The sequence below is a fragment of the Parasteatoda tepidariorum genome, chromosome 9 (genome assembly GCF_982258835.1).
Source record: "Parasteatoda tepidariorum strain Cologne lab strain chromosome 9, Ptep-v5.0, whole genome shotgun sequence".
In the NCBI taxonomy this organism is placed as follows: domain Eukaryota; kingdom Metazoa; phylum Arthropoda; class Arachnida; order Araneae; family Theridiidae; genus Parasteatoda; species Parasteatoda tepidariorum.
This window is the reverse complement of record NC_141763.1, coordinates 15,650,821-15,669,358: the sequence shown is the minus strand read 5'-3', so window position 1 is coordinate 15,669,358 and position 18,538 is coordinate 15,650,821. Positions and strand designations below refer to the sequence as shown.

The following is an 18,538-nucleotide window of genomic DNA, read 5'->3' as shown; positions in this document are numbered from 1 at the left end:
AAAGTCATCTTGTTAATTTTAGTTAATTATTCATTTGTTTTATGCATGATAAAAACAATTTTAATGGTTTTAATAATTTGTTATGATCACTTTCTTTAATTTGAGTGAAACTTAACATATCAATGGACTTATTTTAGACTAAAGGCTTAAAGCGAATATAAGAAGCTTTTGTTATTAAAAACTTGAAAACAAAACGAAAAGAAAATATCTGACTTCTATACAAATTTCACACATTAAATGTTTAATTTGTTGTTTTTTCTTGGGAGAAAAAAAAAGCTGCTTTTATGAATCCTTGGCATTTATAATCGCATTATTAGCTGGAATATGCACAGTCGAAAGAACACTTTAAAATATTAATTTTTAAATATAAATTTTTTGCGAAATTTTTCACGTCTTATATACATTTTACTATTTTCTATCAAAGATAAAATATTGCTGCAGCGCTTGGAAATATTTTTTTAAAACTGAAAGATCGAATTTTTATGGTGTTCTGTTTGCTTAATATTTAAAAAGAAAATTGAATTGTCGAAATTTTTAAAGTGTTTAGATGAATGCTATGATATAGATAAACAGAATGATATAGATAAGCAGTTCACGCATTAATTAATAAAAATGACATCTATTACTCAAAGTCTAAATGAAAATGATGCAACAAATGACATTGAGACCTATTACAGGCCATTTAATGTTTTAGAATCTATTTCCAATCGCCAATTGGGAATTTCTACTCCTTCATTTAAATATAAAATGCGAGACATGAAAGTAAAGCAACTCTCCCGTTCCTCAAATACATTTGAAGTCGCTAATTGCTCGAACATGATGTGCAAGTTTATTGGCGCTTCCACGTATGCTCCAGACAGTTTGATCGGTGTCTGGAAACAGAACGATTCCGAAAATTTCCATTCCGTTGTCCACCTCAAGATACAGTATAGTCCCACCTCAGGAAATGACATTAGCATGCCTGTATATATTCCAGTACAAGATGGACCTTTTAACATGAATCTTGATGTAAGAGATTTTTTATACACTACGGCCAACGACGAAAATATTTTGTACGTGATTGGCAATACTGAGACCTCTGGCAGACTTCAGCTGTTGTCAGAACCCTTAGAAGAATGGACTCTCGATGAAACGGAAATGGAATTTCCTAATTTTGTGTACAGTGTTGCAATTCATTCAAGAAATCCTGTTATCGCTGTTGGGGGTGAGAACACCTGCTATCTGTACGATTCTGAAGAATTTGATGACGAGGTGGAGGCATTCGTTTTGCCGGAAATGCCTGGGATTGTTCATGCTCTTACGTTCAACGAGGATGGAGATATTCTGTATATCGGCTGTGATGATGGGGAATTGCTCAGTTTTGATCTACGTTTGGATGGGAATGATCTTTCCTATAAACCCTTTTGTCCTTGCGGCATTGAAGGAGTTATAGATATGAAATTGTTGTCGAATGAAAGGCAACTTGCATTTGCTGATGTTGATGGTGATATGGGATTAGTATGTTAATCACATTATTATTTATACCGCTTTTCATTTAGGACATTTAGTAAAAGCTTTATGGAAAAGATTTTTGTATTGGTACCTATGCAAAAATATATGTCGAGCACTTTCAGCAGTGACTGGCGAGAAACTAGAATTTTAAAAAAAAACTCGATCCAGGACAGCCTGGTTGGCAGGGTGCTGAACTCTCGTTTGCGAGAACAGGGGTTCAAATCCATCCTGGCGAAGACTCCTCATGTAGTAAATGGTGACTGGTGCGTGTTAGATCTTTTGTGTCACAAAGTCCTCCATGTTCAAATAACAAATTACACTCTGGGGGTACTGAATTGGAGATTGATCGTCCTCTGGTTCAGGTCAAAATTATGATCTGTAGATGTATGAATGGGTCCGTTCTATAAACGGGTGTGGCAGAAGTTGAATTCTTGGCTATAGATGGCGCTACAGGAAAACAAAAGCAATCCTACCCCTTGCCTTAATGGCCTACAAGAACAACAAGAAGACAATTTCAGAGAGTGGGCTAAGATTATAATTTGTTGCCGCTCTTGGGCAAACCTCAACATAATTGTTAAAAATTTTTTTTTACAAGTTAAAAATCTTCTTGGTGGTGCTTTTTCGATTGTAGTTGGTATGAATAGGTGTGGATAAGGGAATATTCTCGGTCCTCATAAGCCAGAAGAAGCACTAGTTAATAAATTTTTTGACAGTGTTTTTTTTCTTCTTTTTCTCCGAGCCATGATGGCTCAGGGGATAGAGCGTTCACCTTCCAATGAGGTGTACCGGGTTTGAACCCCAGCGTTCGATGCGAATTCTGCATCCAGCCTGCACAGACCACAGTGCTGACACAAAATATCCTCAGTGGTAGACGGATCATGGGTTAGAGTCCCTTTGCTGTCAGACTTACCATCGAAAGTTTCCCTCTCCATGTAACACAAATGCGGGTTAGTTCCATCAAAAAGTCCTCCACTTTGGCATATTTCTCCCCAATACTTGATCCAGGAGTTTCCTTGTCTTCTGGATTAGATTCAAAATTACAAGGCTTCGAAGTTGAACATTTGTAGTTGTAAAACCTAAAAATTGGGTCGGCTATCCAACGATGGTTATAAAAAAAGTAACATGTTTTTTCCCTGTCGATTAATTTTTATTAGATATACATACTCCTATGTTCTGTGAAAAAATATTAGTTTCATATTTTTTATTCCTTTAATGAACAAAAATCTTTCACTTCTTATGATTAAGCTATATTTATATGAATGCAGTATACTCTCAATATATATCTCAAAGTTGAAGGAAGGCTAAAAAAAATTTCAAGATAGCAAGTTTTTGTTATAGCAAGTTCAGAACAAAATATATTCTAAAAAGTATAAAAATATATTCTAAAATATTACTCTAAAAAGTAGAGTCATGAAACATAAGAATAATTACTAATCAGGGGTCTGTCCAGGCCGAATTTACTACCGTTTAGCGGTACCTTCACAAATTCAACTTCAGGAAAAACGGTAGTTTCACAAATACTTTCTCTTAAAATTTTATTTTTGTATGCCTTAAGAAACGATAAATCCATATTTTTAACACATTTTTGTGTTGATTTTTTAATATCATTTTTAATTTTTCACAAATTGTGTCTAAATTTTCACAAAATAGGTACCTCTCAGAAAAACCTAGACAGACCCTGCTAATAAATTTGTGGTATATAATGATAATTGACTATAAGTCTAAGTACTACAATTATAATTTTATTTTTAAAAGTAAGAAAATAATAGTTATGCATTAAATAGAACAGAATTGGTTTACAATGAACTTACATTAAGATTTTTGCGAAAAAATTAATTTTCTATTTAAAAAAAATTCGACGTAACAAGGTTTTGAGAAAAAACCCTTCGACATAGGAATTCAAATTAACATTAAGTGGATATATAATGCCAAGTTGAAAAATATTTTTTTTTGATGTTACAAGATTTTTGAGATATCGAGAGTATGCTGCAATATAATCAGTATTCGATGTTCTTACCTATATTCAGGAAATATTATTAATATTTCTTAAACGATTCATAATTTAGAATAAGAATAAAATAATCAGAATTGAAGTTTACTGAGGACTTTATTCTAAAGTTAGAATAGTTTGCTGCACTTCTATTTTTAATCAGCTGTATCTGATTCTAATAAAATTTAGTTACTCAAAGCTATAAAAGCTTTTAAATTATGCTAGCTAGATTATGTTTGCTCAGAGTTGGTTACTGTTACATCATCACAGTAGTGCAGTTCTGTATTAGAAAATTTGACTAATGCAATCTTAACAGATTAGGAAGAAATTTAAATCTTTTGACTACTATTAAGTGTGTAGTAGGGAATGTTCATGACAAAGTTAGAGTTAATAGAAATATTGATCACTCTGGTTTAGTCTCATTCCGTTATGTATAGAAATATGCATAAGGATTAAGACTTCATTTGGCTATGTTAATATAAATCTTGACGCATGAGAAATTTTTTAATTCAAACTATATCCAATAATGAGAATATTTTATGCAATATTTGCAAAAAAAGTTTAATAAAAGATAATCTCAAGTGCATAAACTGGCACAAATTTAATAGTGTACCTACTTTTTGTAAAAAGAAGAAGAAAAAAACAACTATAACTTCCAAACTATTAGTTCTATTTTCTTAAACTTGCTTTAATTTAATCTAGTATAAGAAATTACATCTAGTATATATTTTTTAAACACTTTTATGCCATTTGCCCTGACCTTGTCAAATGATGGTAACTATTTCATCTAAGGTATGAAAGTACTGTGGCTTAACTACCACTATAAATTTTAAATACCAATTCACTAGTATATAAGCCATGTTAACTTGTTTCCAAACAGTGGTATCTTTTGATAGATGAAGGTTGGTATTGTTGACAATTCTTTCCTCTTATTGGTGACCCGGGCATGTTATGAACTAGCCAACATCGATAAATGATCCACATTAAACAGTTGATTTGCTATGAAAATCCGCTGAAGTCAATAAAATTCTCCTGGCCAACGAAAACAAAGAACAATAAAATAATGATTATAATAAATAATAACTATTGTATAAATAAATAGCGAAAATAATAATTGTATAAATAAATAGCTTAAATCAACTAGTGGTATTTGTTCATTGAATTCTATGACATATAAAATTCTGGAAGGGAAGTAATGCGGCTTAACTACCACTATAAATATGAAGTACCAATTCACTAGTATGTAAGACATGGTTCTACCTAGGGGTGCTTTTTGATAGATGAAGGTCGACATAGTCGATAATTATTTCCCCTTAGTACTATTACTGCACTGATACAATTATCTCGCCTTAAATGATATTATTCTGTAGTGTTTTGTTTAATTAAACTTCTGTCAAATTTAATATAAAATTAATGTATTATGGTATGTATTGTCAAAGTTAATTTTACAATTCTTAAATTCTGTTCTTTTATAAAACCTTTTTATGTTTTAGCTTGTGTATTGAATTTATTATTGCTAATCGATATGATAATATCTCTATTATTATGTAGTGCTTTATTTTTAATTGCACTTCTATATGTAATTTACTATAAAATTGATGTTTTGTTATGGCGTGCAATTCTTGTGATCTATTTCTTTATGTAACCTTTTTATATCTTCAATTTTGATAATGCATTTCTTTACATTTCAGTTAGATCTTCGAAAGAGGCGTGCCATTTTTCATTACCCAGAGCACAAAAACAGTCTGTACTCCAGAAAGTTTACAATTAATGATGAATTAGATCTTATGTGTGCAACTGGAGATGATAACATCACGAGATTGTGGTCCCTGAGTAGTGGCAAATTGTTGAAGAGAATCGTACCACCAAATAAGGAAGAAATAACTCACTCTTGTCTGATCTCCTACCACAGACAGTGGTTTGTTGTTGAAGTACAAAATAATGTGATTACACCCATTCTTATAAGTTGATGAAGTAATTTTTAAACAATTGAATTAATATAAATTTTTTTTCCAAATAAGAAGTGGTTACAATGAGATACCTTTATTATTTTTAGTTTGGCTAACTAGATAATTTAATCCTGGATGATTTAACTGTAATTTTCTGACTAACAGGGTATAAATGCACCTGGAAAGTTGTGAAAAATCATGGATTTTGGTATTGAACAAAATTTGTCACGAAATGTCATGATTTTACCTGTTTAAAAAAAATCGGGGAAAGTCATGGGTTTAGGTCGCTGTAAAATCTTTTTAAATAGAATTAACCCCCCTTCCAATTTCACAGTGTTTCAATGTTCCAAATATCTAAATTTGTAGCGAAATCCCCACTTATAGTCATATTCTATTAAAATATAAAATATTTTTATCCTGTTTTATGAAAATTATTGTGTTCTTTCAAAAAAATGAAAGAAAGGACATTATTTCTAGACTGAATTACCTTTTAAACTTCTGTGATTTCAGATTTTTTTTATTTATTTATTATTTATTTTTCTATTTTATAAATTTAGAATTCTAGTTTAGACTTTTTATATTACACTTACTTTAAAGAAGAAATAAAACAGCTTTAAATAACATACAAGCTGTTAATAACAACAAGCTATTCTTAGGATACATTTGTATTGGTCTTTTTTTTTCTCTTCCTTTCATTTTGTCCAATTTCATTTTGTCTTGTTTATTATTATTATTATTTTTACAGCGTTTTCAATTGTCTGGTAAAACTTAAAATTCTTTTAGACAAAATACCCTGTTACGAAGGAAACCAGAATACGATTGAGTAGGCAAATATGTATTTGAAAAAAGCCAATATACAGTCTAAATATCACTCTCGTTGTAATCACTTCTTGTAATTAATTCTCACTGAATTATTAATTGATGTAAATTATTAATGTATGTTTTTAATTCTCACTCATTCTCAAATGCTGGGTGCCAACTACTGCTACAGAGATCTCATAATTTTAATTTTGACTACTGAATAACAATAAGCCTCTTTCTCTTATTGAATAATAATAAGTTCTTTTTCTGAATTTTCATTAGTCTTTTTCTTTTTTTAATTAATTTTATGACTGACCGCTTCTTTTCAGTGCATTTTCTATTTGAGAATGACCCTTTATTTTAGTATACTTTTCAATTTGTTTATGGTCCTTTATTTCTTTATGACATTTTTGAATTTTGTAGAAACACAATTGTGTTTTTTTTGTGTAAACGTAAACTTACTTATTTCTTCTGCTATTATATTCAGTGCAATCTTTTCATATGTAGTTCTAAACTGTGAGTGCTAATCTCTCTATACTATATTTTATGGTATTTTATTTTCTGCTATGTTTTATCGTTTGGAAAAGTTCTTTTTATAGTATATCAAGTGACTATTTCATTTTAATATTTTTAATAAAAGTGATATGGAAAGTCATGTCTCCAAACAATATAGAAAATAGCTTTGCACATCACAATAAGTTGGCATCCTTCTGATGTAATTAATAATCTTATAAGACCTTAAACTGGACCTTCTTAAACTTTGTACTCATATCTTGATCTCATTTTTAAAAAAACCACTGATGTGTTCTGGTATCGGTTCCTAAAATATTTGTTATAAAAAGGATTACTCTATCTCTGTTTAAGTTGTTGTATTTATATGATTATTTATTGATTATATGATAATTTATTGATTGTATGATAATTTGTAGATAATATCATAATTTAGCCATTATATCATAATTTGCTTAATCAAAGAATAATTTTTTGTTGATTATCTGATTAATTGTTTATTTATACAGTAGGGAACCGATTATCCGGAATGATCGGGACCATCGCTATTCCGGATAACTGATTTTTCCGGTTTTCTGAATCGCTACAAAAGCCGTATTTTTTATTGTTAAACCCAACTAAAAAAAAAAATATTTGAAAATAATCTTAAAAAGAAGAAAAAACGATGAAGTAATACACTGATGATAAGTGATGGTAAGGTTAGCATCTTTCAAAAAAGAAAGAAAAATCCTAAAATCTTAAGAGGAAAAAAAATTTTTTTTTTTTAAAATGGCGGGAAAATTTATCGAATTTTGTTCCGGTTTTTTGGTTTTCCGGATTTCTGATTTCCGGATAACGGGTTCTGTACTGTATTATAATAATTTACTGATTATATGATAATTTGTTGATAATATAGTAATTTAGTCATTGTATCATAATTTGGTTTATTAAATAATAATTTGTTGATTATTTGATTAATTATTGATTGAATGATTATTTTGTTGTACTGTAGAACCATGATTATCTGAAGTTGGGACCGAACATTCTTTCATTTATCAAAATCTTTAAATTGTTGAGGTTCGTTTTATAAAGAGAGAGAAAAACCATAAAGTGTGTGAAAAATTGAATAAAAAGAACAATTTGGAAACTTCTGTTTAACAGAGATATTTTGTTGATTGTGATTTGGATAATCAAGGTTCTATGTCAGGGGCCCCCAAACCTATTTTCACGGGTACCATAGCAGCTACCAATAGTTTTACTTGTGCCAGATGTTGTGCGACCATGTAAAAGTAATGATTCCAACTAGAAATTCAGCTTGATGGTGCCCTCTATCCAACTGGCATTCTACAGAGATGATTGTGCTCCGGAAAAAATCCTGATTTCCGTATTTTTCGGTAATTGCGATCAGGAAGTTTCCTGAAATCCAAGGTCCAGAAGTTTCAAGAAATTGTCGATCACATTTATGCATAAAAATTCTTGTATATTTTATTTAGAAATATTAGAACTAGAATTTATACTTGGCATCTCTTTCATTTTTAAATAATTTTTCTGGAAGAATAATCAATGTGATTAGAGATGAAAATAAACTCATTCATAATTATTCATTTAAATTATGCTGCATATAATTTATTTAGAATTTTATGTTTTGAAAATATAAATGATTTAATTTTATAAAGACATTGATTTTTTGAAATGGGTCATTAATGATTTTACTCAAATAATTTTCTGGATTTTTGAGTTGGGCTCACAATCACCCCTGATTCTAGAATGTGCTCTTTGATTTGAAAAATATGGATATCCCTGTTCTCTAATATTTTTTATATTTAACCAATGTTAATTGGCAAATGCTGTCAGTTTATCGTTATTTCATCATTGATTGATAAATATATATTATAGTTCAATTGTATATAAATGAACTATAATATATTCACCTAATTTTTTTAATAATATCAGTGTATTTTATTATAAGATAATTTTAGTATAATTTTATGTTTTACTAAAATTTAGCAAGTAATATGCAATGATTTTTTTTAATGCAGAATATTGTAGTTAGAGTTTTATTATACTTAATGTTAAAATGTACAAGTTCTCTAATTTTGATCCTTTAATTGGAAATTTACTGAAATCTTAGTGTCAAAATGTACAAATTCAATGATTTTTAACTTTCAATTGAAAGTTTATAGGAGTGTGTTGTCCTATCTCAAGTTAAAAGTATGATATGCAAGTTTTAGTTTAATATGAAAAGAATTAATAAATCTCTATATAAAAAAAATCTGTTATAAAAATATAGTCAAGAACTAAGAAATGTATGCAAAGTAATTCTAAATTTGGTTGCTTTTTGTTATTTTGAATTACACTTGGTTTTTATTATTATCAGAGTACATTCTTATAAATTTATCATAACATTTGCAGTATAAGATATTAGCATCTTAGATTCTGAGCGTATTGCAAAGCATTGTTCATTTATCAACTTAAAATTCCTTCTGTATATTTTATTTTTCTTAATTACTAGACAAATTTTCTTAATCGGACAACATTTAAATACTTATAATTAATGAAATGATTACTAACAAAACACCTTTGTCTGTTAATTAGGATTTGACTTGGATTAATTATTATGACTGATTACAATTTAATACATTTGACCAACTGAGTATTAGGTTTGAGGCAGAATTTTCATTAAACATATTTTTTCTAATTTTCTATTAATTTAGGTGAAAATAGTGAATTTGGAATTTTAATAATTTATGGTTATGAAATCAAAATAGATATGTGAAGATAAATAGTAGACTGTTTTTATTAATTATTTTTAGTAATTATATGACTGTTTTTTATAATTAAAAAAATACTAAAATATACTATTGCTTGCAATCAAAGCATCAGAAAAAATCTATAAATGAGACACTGGTATTCCAGCTATAACAAAGGGTTTATTGATGTAAAAACAGTATTGATTGTGGCCCCTGAAAGTTAAAAAGTTTTTTTTGCAGCCTGCTTCCGAAAACATGGTGCATATCGTTTATAAAAAGTGCTTAAAGACGCTTTTTTTCGTTTTTTAAAAGCCCTTAAAGATGCTTTTTTTATTGGATGTTTTTAAAAAGTGCTTAATTTTCCCTTTTCGAAAATAAAATTTTTTTTCTTTACCTTGTTGATTTTTGCCACGCATTATGCAAAAGCGTGGTTTTCACATTTTTCTATTAAATGTTTTCACAAATCATTCAAACACAATGCATTTTGTCGTACCGCAGTTCCGTTGCGTAAGAAAACTCCAATCATTTGACATGTTTGATGAAATGTTTGCGGGTCAGCATGTGCAGATACTTGAGCTGGTTTCAGTGGGAATTATTCTTGCACTATCGTGTGCAACTCGGCTGCATTTTGCAAGAGATTCTCAATTTTTGGCTTCATATTCCTCCCTCTGAAATCGAACCGAAAAATCTCTCTCTCTTTTTATGGTGGCTAATGTAATCAAGGAAAAGAGTTCTTAGTCAGAACTTAGTTATTTTATCATGATCATGTAAAGTCTTTAAAAATTATTTTGCATTTTGTTAATGTATATAGTGCTTAAAAATATTTTTTTCGGGCTTAAAAAGTACTTAAAAGGTGCTTATTTTTTGTTGAAAGATTTGAAAAAAAAATAGATTAAGAGACTATTGAAAAAATTTGTTATTGTTAAATGTTCTGAGTTAATAAATATGTTGTAAGAGTTTAACAAATGATTATATTTTATAAATATGTTGTATTACTAAAACTGGGGGAACCTGTATAACTAAATATTTTATAGCACAGTAAATGACACAAACTATTTTAAAAGGTAAAGAATATTACACTTGCATATTTAAATGCTCAGGCTGCTTTAAATTACTTAATGAAACCTATGTATTTTTCCTAGTTTTACATCATAGCATATTTATTTATTTAGAAATGTGTTTTCAACATTTTGATTTTGACTAAATTACTTTTTATTTTAAATAATATAAAAAAATTTAAACTTTTTCCAAGTTAGCAAAAAAATTTTTAAAACAATTTGTCGCATCTAAATTTTTACAGTTGTAATATAGTTCTGAATGGAATAATCTTCAGAAAACTTTAGCTTCTATCATTAAAACTCTTTTTTTTTATCCTCTATTTGGTAGATGTTTTGTCTTAGGATCTATGATGCTAACTTTTTATTGTTTAAATAGCAACTGTTGAATTATTTCAGAAGATTGTTGAATGTATAAATATTTTATATCTTTTTAACATTTTATATACTTGTTTTGTTTGGTCGTATTTATATTTTTATACAATTGTTACTTTATTTAATGTATAAGGTTTATGTTTCCAAATCAGCTTCATCTCATTTTTTAAAATTCTTGCGTCTGGTTTTTGATCTTTTTTAGTTATATAATTTTTTTAAAAAAGACACCCTATTTTTTATTTTTAAATGTACAGACAAGATCATTTTTGTCTCCTGTAAACATCTGAAAATTGATTCAACTGGTTTTGAAACCACTTATTTAATATTTTTTTGATCACCAATTGAAGAAATTTGTTGTTCCCATTGTGCAGCTCTAGTGCGACGTAAATTAACAACCAACCAACCAAGAAATTTGTTGACAGAACAAAGGCTTAAGAATGTTGAAGTTGTTAACGAAACCCCAGAATTGAAGAGCATCTGGAACAAAATTTTTAAAATTGTTTCTAAATTTTCTGCAGCCAAATACAGGAGTGTGCAAAATAAAAAAGTAAGCACCCTGAATAATATTTGATCTAATGATTGGATTTTCTTATACTAGAACTCAATCTTAATAGTTCGAGAGCTTCCCATCAAATATGCCGATTTATTAGAACAGGAGATATATTAAGTTATTAAATCTGACGCGAAAACGTACTTTATCTGAATAAAAAAATTTTTTTTGGACGGTCTCAGATTTTTGACATTCATAATGAAAGAGGAAGGAGTAACTTTAATCTGAATAGTAGGATTAATATTTATCATTTAACTTTATTTAATGCTAATAATCAGATCCTAACTTTAATATTATTTTTATATAACTTTAATAAATATTTATAATTAACTTTATTTAATTAATATTTATCATTTAACTTTATTTAATGCTAATAATCAGATCCTAACTTTAATATTATTTTTATATAACTTTAATAAATATTTATAATTATTTTATTTAACTAATAGTCAAAAAAATTTTTAATTATGCAATTTAAATAAATTTTAGCATAATTTAAAAGAATAAAAATTGAGAAGGCAAAATTCAAAATTTGAGCGTAATTGGGCCAATAGTTCATGTGTTATCAAATTTCAAAAAAGTCGCACATTTAAAATCTAATTCCCGTTTTTGTGTCTGATTTTAGAACTTAAAATATCATCTGCACTCATGAATCAGCATATTTAAGGTTAGGATCTTGAACCATTGAGATCGAAACCTAGTACGTGAAAATCCAATCATTAGACTAAAAGTTATTCAGGATGTTCACTTTTTTATTTGCACACTGTACATAATTAGGCAGGTGGAGTTTGCTTCTTATACATATTAAATGGACACTTAACTCAAGTAATATTTGCAGGAGTTATAAAATCAGTTCTGAAAATTAATAACCGTACTTAATTTTTCTACTGAAATAATTGAATCTCATATAAATCACAAAAAAATACCTTCTTTGATACTCAATTATTGTATATAGTTTGTCTAAAGTTAGAACTCCCCTAGCCATTCGTCTGGCCCCGTGGAGGTTATTATGGTAGCGAGGTATAACTATTTCAAATTAGGGTGTGGGGTCCAGTCGGCAAAACAAAGGGAATCTTTTTCTTCAGTCTATTGTGTTAGCTCTAGAGTGAAGAGAAGCTACCCTCTCTGAAACGCTATCTTTGTTTCCATAGCAGCAGTCGGTTTCAGACTTTGTGGCCGGGTGGGGGAGTTTTTACCGCAGACAAACTATATATACTTTTGCAGATAGAAAAATAATATTTGTTTATTCTCAATTCTACTAAATGTAGTTGTTAGTGATTGTGTTTTATTGAGTTTTGTTATTATTATGTTTTGTTGTATTTGTTGTTATATTTTGATTCTTTAATATTTTTTAAAGCTATTCATTTACATGTAAAAACAATGAATAACTGCATGAAAGTATGATGCATTTAAACGTTTTTAAGGATAGTATATTTATTTAACTACATTAATTTTCTGTTTTTTTTTTTTTTTTTTTTTTTTTTTTTTTTTTTAACTCAATAAATTTGGTGTGATAAAAACTTATAGCAGAAACTTAAATTACTTTTTTTAAATTGGAAATAGAGTCCTTTAAAATTGATTATTTATTTCGTTTATATTTCTATTTCATTTTTTTTTCCTTGTTGATGTATAGCATTACAAATTTCAAGCATTTATGGATAGTAGACTGAATGTAAACAATAACAAGCTTCTTAAAACCGGAAGAAATTTACTAAACTTCCGCTGTATCTCTCCGCTTATGTTATGCTTATGAGGCGATGTGTGAACAGGCTTAATATTCTAGGAAGTTTTATTATTCTGATCTGTGCTTAAATTTACACGTAATTTTAACATTCATGCAAGTTCTCTGGAATTTACAAATTTTAACTGATTGCGAGCCTAAAAAAATTTAAGAAAATAAACAACGAAACATAAATAAAGCGTAAGGTTTGCCATATTTTGAGTGTTATCTCTTATTTGGCTGTAGTTGTGCAAAATATCACCGTTTTACATTGAAAGAACCAGTTACATTGTAAACACTAATAATATTGGATGGCATTCTTTTTAAAGCTCAGGCTTAAAAATCAATCAATAGTAGTAACACGGAAGTTTTACGACGAATTTTAACCCCTAGCGCCATCTGCAGTCAACTATCCATAACAATCTGTTGTTCTTTCATAAAAATACATCACTTTTCATATAAGATTGTTATGAATATGTATGCAGAAATAATATACAGGGTTATTCATAATTCTCTCCAGGCAGGAACTGGTCTATCGCATTGATGTATGCCGTGTGACCAAGGGTTCACACATGGAACACCTGTAATGTATGTAAGTAAAACTTGAATAGTTTCGGAATAATTTCATATGTTTCTTTTTTTCATATTCGTCTTCTTTTTTTTAATATAACGCTTGGAAACCAAGGAGAGAATTATGAATAACCCTGTATATATATATTTTTATATATATATATATATATATATATATATATATATATATATATATATATATATATATATATATATATATATATATATATATATATATATATATATATATATGTTGATTTTACCACAGATATTAACAGAATCTTTATTTGTTATTGTTTTTTTGTAGATCCAAAACAATTTATTTCCTATGAGCATTATTTAGGTTTATGTACACAGTTTATACATTTGACTGTAATTTTTTTATTTAAATGAGGCATGATCAAAACTGTTAGTGGTTTTAAATATATAGGTGGACAGAGCACAGTTATGAATACTAATATTGCATTGTACACTGTGTTTTTTTTTATAATTTAAGCATTTCTTCTAATTGGAAATACTTTAAATTTTTAAACTTTTGGGTTTATATCAATTATTATGTGTTACTTATCAGGAAGTACAGCACTAAGCTTTTGTGAATAATGACCATTATTTCTATTAGTCTTCTCTTTCAGTTTATTAAATTTAAACTTTTTCACTATAACTGAAGAGCTTAGTGTAGATGAAATTACTGAACTGAAATAACTGAAAAATAAAAAGATTAAATTTTTCAGATTTACAAGCATATTAGGGCGGGCTTTATGTGCATTTCAGTACTGATTTATTCTGTTCAGATATTTTATTTTATAACTGGTGTTAAACATCGGACCCATATTTGGGTTGCGATTATTAATGAACTTCGTTTCCTTATAATTTTACATCAAACCCAGAAGACAAAGGATCTCCTGGATTAGGCATTAGGACAAGCTAGTATTCGTAACACACTATACTAGACAAACCCACATATGCATTACACACAGAGGAAAATCATGATACCCTCTCAATGGCAAGAGGAGTGTAACCCAAGGCCTACCTAGCACTGAGGATATTGAAAAGTGTGGAGAGTGGAGAAATCACGTAACCTTGAGGCGTCTTTTCTATTTATAATTCCCTTTTCGTTATCATGTTTAGATAAATCTTAATTCCCCCCCCCCCCCGTTTGTATATGCTAACTTCTTACTGAAACGCATTGCTGTGGTAAAAAAGCAAGCCAAAATAATAGTTCAGTGAAACCTCAAACAGATCAGGCAGTGGCACTTAACCTTCGAAAAATATCAGTGTAGTCTACACCGGGCAGTGGCACTGAACCTTAAAAAAACAGTGTAAATTATACTCGGCATATGTATACAGAACAGTAAAACTTAACCTTTAAAAAGTCCCTTAGTGGACTGATCGTAAAGACAAGGTTTCCAGTTGAACACCGAAGTCGAGTATTTCTGGCTGCTGTCAGTAAGCGGGTGGGTGACCACTTTGATAAGCCTGAGTAGGGTCCGAAAGTGCGCGGTATCGGTCTTCGTTAAACTGTTCTACCGTAAAGTGCTAGACTTCGCGCGCAGGTCGTCGAGCTACCAACGCAAGGAAGCCATTTCCTCTGCAGAGGATTAAAATTGCGATGGCATGTCATCGGATCATTCTCGGAGATGTTTCCCGGACCGTCGCCAATAGCCCAAAGAGCAACTCTAGTGCGACTTAAATAAAATACCTTCCTCTAAGCATAAGCAAATCACAAACCATTCCACTTATTAAGTGCTTACGTAATATTTGAATGGCCTCTTATTAGTTAAAAATTGAAATTTGATGTCAAAACTTATTCTACGAACTGTTGGAAAACAAATCGTTATATTTAATTAATTATAATAAAATGAAATTTTTTTATTAAAATACCAAATTTAATTTACATTTTTTTTTATTAAATCTGTTTAAAAAAGTTTAAAAAAAAGAATTAAATTACCTAATTAAGTAACGTTTATTTACTCGTGATGGGTTAAAAGTTTTCAGAGTAGTATCCACTTGAATTATCTCAATAAAATCCATTATTTGTACATATAACCATGAAAAAATTGGTAATTGTAATTGGGCAAAATGCATAAAAAATTATATCAAAATAAGGATTGAGTGCATGAAACAGTAATCGCGATTTTTCTTCGGAAAAAAAATTATGTTTTTCAAGTGTGTTTAAAAAGAGAAAATTATTCGAGAGATTTTGCAAAGCGTTGCAGTTCTCCCTAATTCTAACACTATATGAGCTTCACAGCAGCAAAAATTTCCCTAAAGTGCACTCGGTGCACTTGAAAAACGTAACTTTTTATATTTTTTTAATTTTTATTCAGTTCTGTTAGGTATACTAAGTAAACCCGAGAGTTTCAAAACTAGCTCGTCAAAAACTGAGTAAAAACGTCCAACAGCAACAACGTTAAGGCAAAAATATAGTCTGAGGCAATGGTGTGAGGTCAAACATTCAAAACTTTTTCTAAATTGCCCCTTTTTTTACTAACTTTTGAGCTAAATGGCCAGGAAAATTTTTCTTAAGTCCTCCTCAATGGCCGGGATAGCTTTTTTGGTAGGGCACTGGGCCCGTGTCCGAGAATTCGTGACTTCGATCCGTGTAGTAAATGGTGGCTGGTGCACGTTAAATCTGTCGAGTCACAAAGTCCTCCATGTTCCCATAGCAAATCATACAACTGTATTGATCTAGGAGTTTCCCTGTCTTCTGGATTGGTTCAAAATGACAAGGCTACGGGATTGAACATTAGTAGTTGTAAACCCAAAATTGGGTCGGCTGTTCAACGACGGATATAAAAAAATAAATGAAGTCCTCCTCAAAGACAAATTTCTTTCAATGCTTGACCCAGGAGTTCCCTTGTCTTCTGGATTGGGTTCAAAATTACAAGGATACAGAGTTGAACATTGGTAGTCGTAAACTGAAAATTCGGTCGGCTGTTCAACTACGGTTATAAAATAAAATAATTTCCTAAACAGAGCCGTGGGGATAGAGCCTTGACTGCGGTGAGCCTGGTACGAATCCCAGCCATGGCTAGTCGAAACGTATTCCGCAACCGACTTGCACCGACCACATTGCTGACGTTATATATCCTCAGTGGTAGACGGATCGTGGGTTAGAGTCCCCTTGCCGTCAGGCTAACCGTTGGGAGTTTTCATGGTTTTCCTCTCCCTGTTACTCAAATTCGGGTTAGTTCCACCAAAAAGTTCTCCACAAAGGTAAAATTTTTCCCAATACTTGATCTAGGAGTTCCCTTGTCTGCTGGATTAGGTTCAAAATTACAAAGCCACGGCTTTGAACATTGGTAGTCGTACACTTTAAATTGGATCGGCTGTTCAACGACAGTTATAAAATAGAATAATTTCCTAAAGGGCCGGGATAGCCTGGTTGATAGGGCGTTTGATTCGTGCTCGGGAGAACGGAAGTTCAAATCCAGCCGACCGAAGAATCCCCGTGTATTAAATGGTGACTAGTGCATGTTAAATTTGTCAGGGTCACACAGTCCTCCAAGTTCCCATAACAAATTTAGGGGTACTGATCTATGAGTTCCCTTGTCATCTGAATTGGGTTCAAAATTACTGGGCTACGGGGTTGAACATAGGTAGCAGTGAACTCAAATTTGGATCGGCTGCTCAACGACGGTTATAAAATGAAATAATTTCCTAAACAGCACGCAGCAAACTTTACATAGTTTTCTTCTTCTGTTTTTCTTTAGTCAATTTTTCAAAATGTGAGTCAGTTTTGAAATTTCGGGACTTTTATGTATAAATTTTATACTTCGTTTATTTGAATCCTTTTCAATTAGTACTTAGGATTCGGTTAAACGATAAATAATTTCGTACATTTAGTTTAACCTCAGTGTTTTATATTTTTCCTATAACGCTCAAATTAGATTTATTTCAAATGCCTATTTGCTTTTGTAATAAGAGTGTGTTATTGATAATTTCATAACAATCTGCGTAAAAAGCATTTATTTTGTTAGCCAACAATTATTGAGTATATAAAATGTATTCTCAGTTTTTAATTTTTTGTAGATTTTATTAAAGACTTCTGTTTTAAGGTTAAATAACATGTGTTTTAAACGAAAATATTTGTATGATATTATATTATGTAAATATTTGTAACATGCATTCATACAGTTAGTGTTCGATGTTAGTATTTATATTTACATTTTTAATATTAGATGTGTTTTGAATAAACTTTTATAAAGATTTTATTGTTTTAGATTTATTTATATTAATCGTACAATAAGTTAAATCAATGTTCGTTGTATGTAAGATGAGCTAATATCTTGGTTGATTCATTTTGTTGATTAACAATCCAAACATATTAATTTTTCTCTTCTCCTTTGGTTCATTTTGAGTTTGATTTTTTTAATAGTTCTTAACGCAGCTTCAATTAAGAAAAAATATTTTAATCTGCAGGTTATATATAATAAAAACCCCATTTACATAAATCTTTGTTTAAAAAAAGATTATTAATTTTCTATCGTTAAAAAATTTCTATATTAAAGTGAGGAGCATAAATACAAAGGAACTATCGACAAAAGTGTTTTCTCAATTCCGAACCCCATCGCTAACTCACCACCTCAAATCTACGAAAGTAATTCTTAGTTTGAAGAAATATTTCTTTACTCTTGACAAAATTCGTTTCCTCGAAGAAGTGATAGCTACTTCGTAGCTTGCCCCAAATATTCGCTCGAAGCATATAACAGGAAACGTCTTCTTCAAAAACGGCGAAAGTTTCGTGAAATTTGAGTATTGATTTTTTACAGTGTACTCACCCAGAAAAAAAATACTA

At 29.9% G+C, this 18,538-nt stretch overlaps 1 protein-coding gene across 1 annotated transcript; it reads left to right on the top strand.

The window, feature by feature from the left end:
• The first annotated feature begins 190 nt into the window (after positions 1-190).
• On the top strand, positions 191-6,673 carry LOC107448844 (uncharacterized). The gene is made up of 2 exons (XM_016064195.4): positions 191-1,497; positions 5,173-6,673. The coding sequence occupies exons 1-2, from the start codon at positions 613-615 to the stop codon at positions 5,449-5,451; spliced, it is 1,164 nt and encodes a 387-aa protein (XP_015919681.1). The 5' UTR covers positions 191-612; the 3' UTR covers positions 5,452-6,673.
• Positions 6,674-18,538: the final 11,865 nt, after the last annotated feature.

Bases quoted from the DNA above. Each gene is read 5' to 3' on its own strand.
- LOC107448844 (XM_016064195.4), top strand. From the start codon at position 613: ATGACATCTATTACTCAAAGTCTAAATGAAAATGATGCAACAAATGAC. The intron at 1,498-5,172 runs GTATGTTAATCA...TTTACATTTCAG, and splicing joins TTGATGGTGATATGGGATTA to TTAGATCTTCGAAAGAGGCG.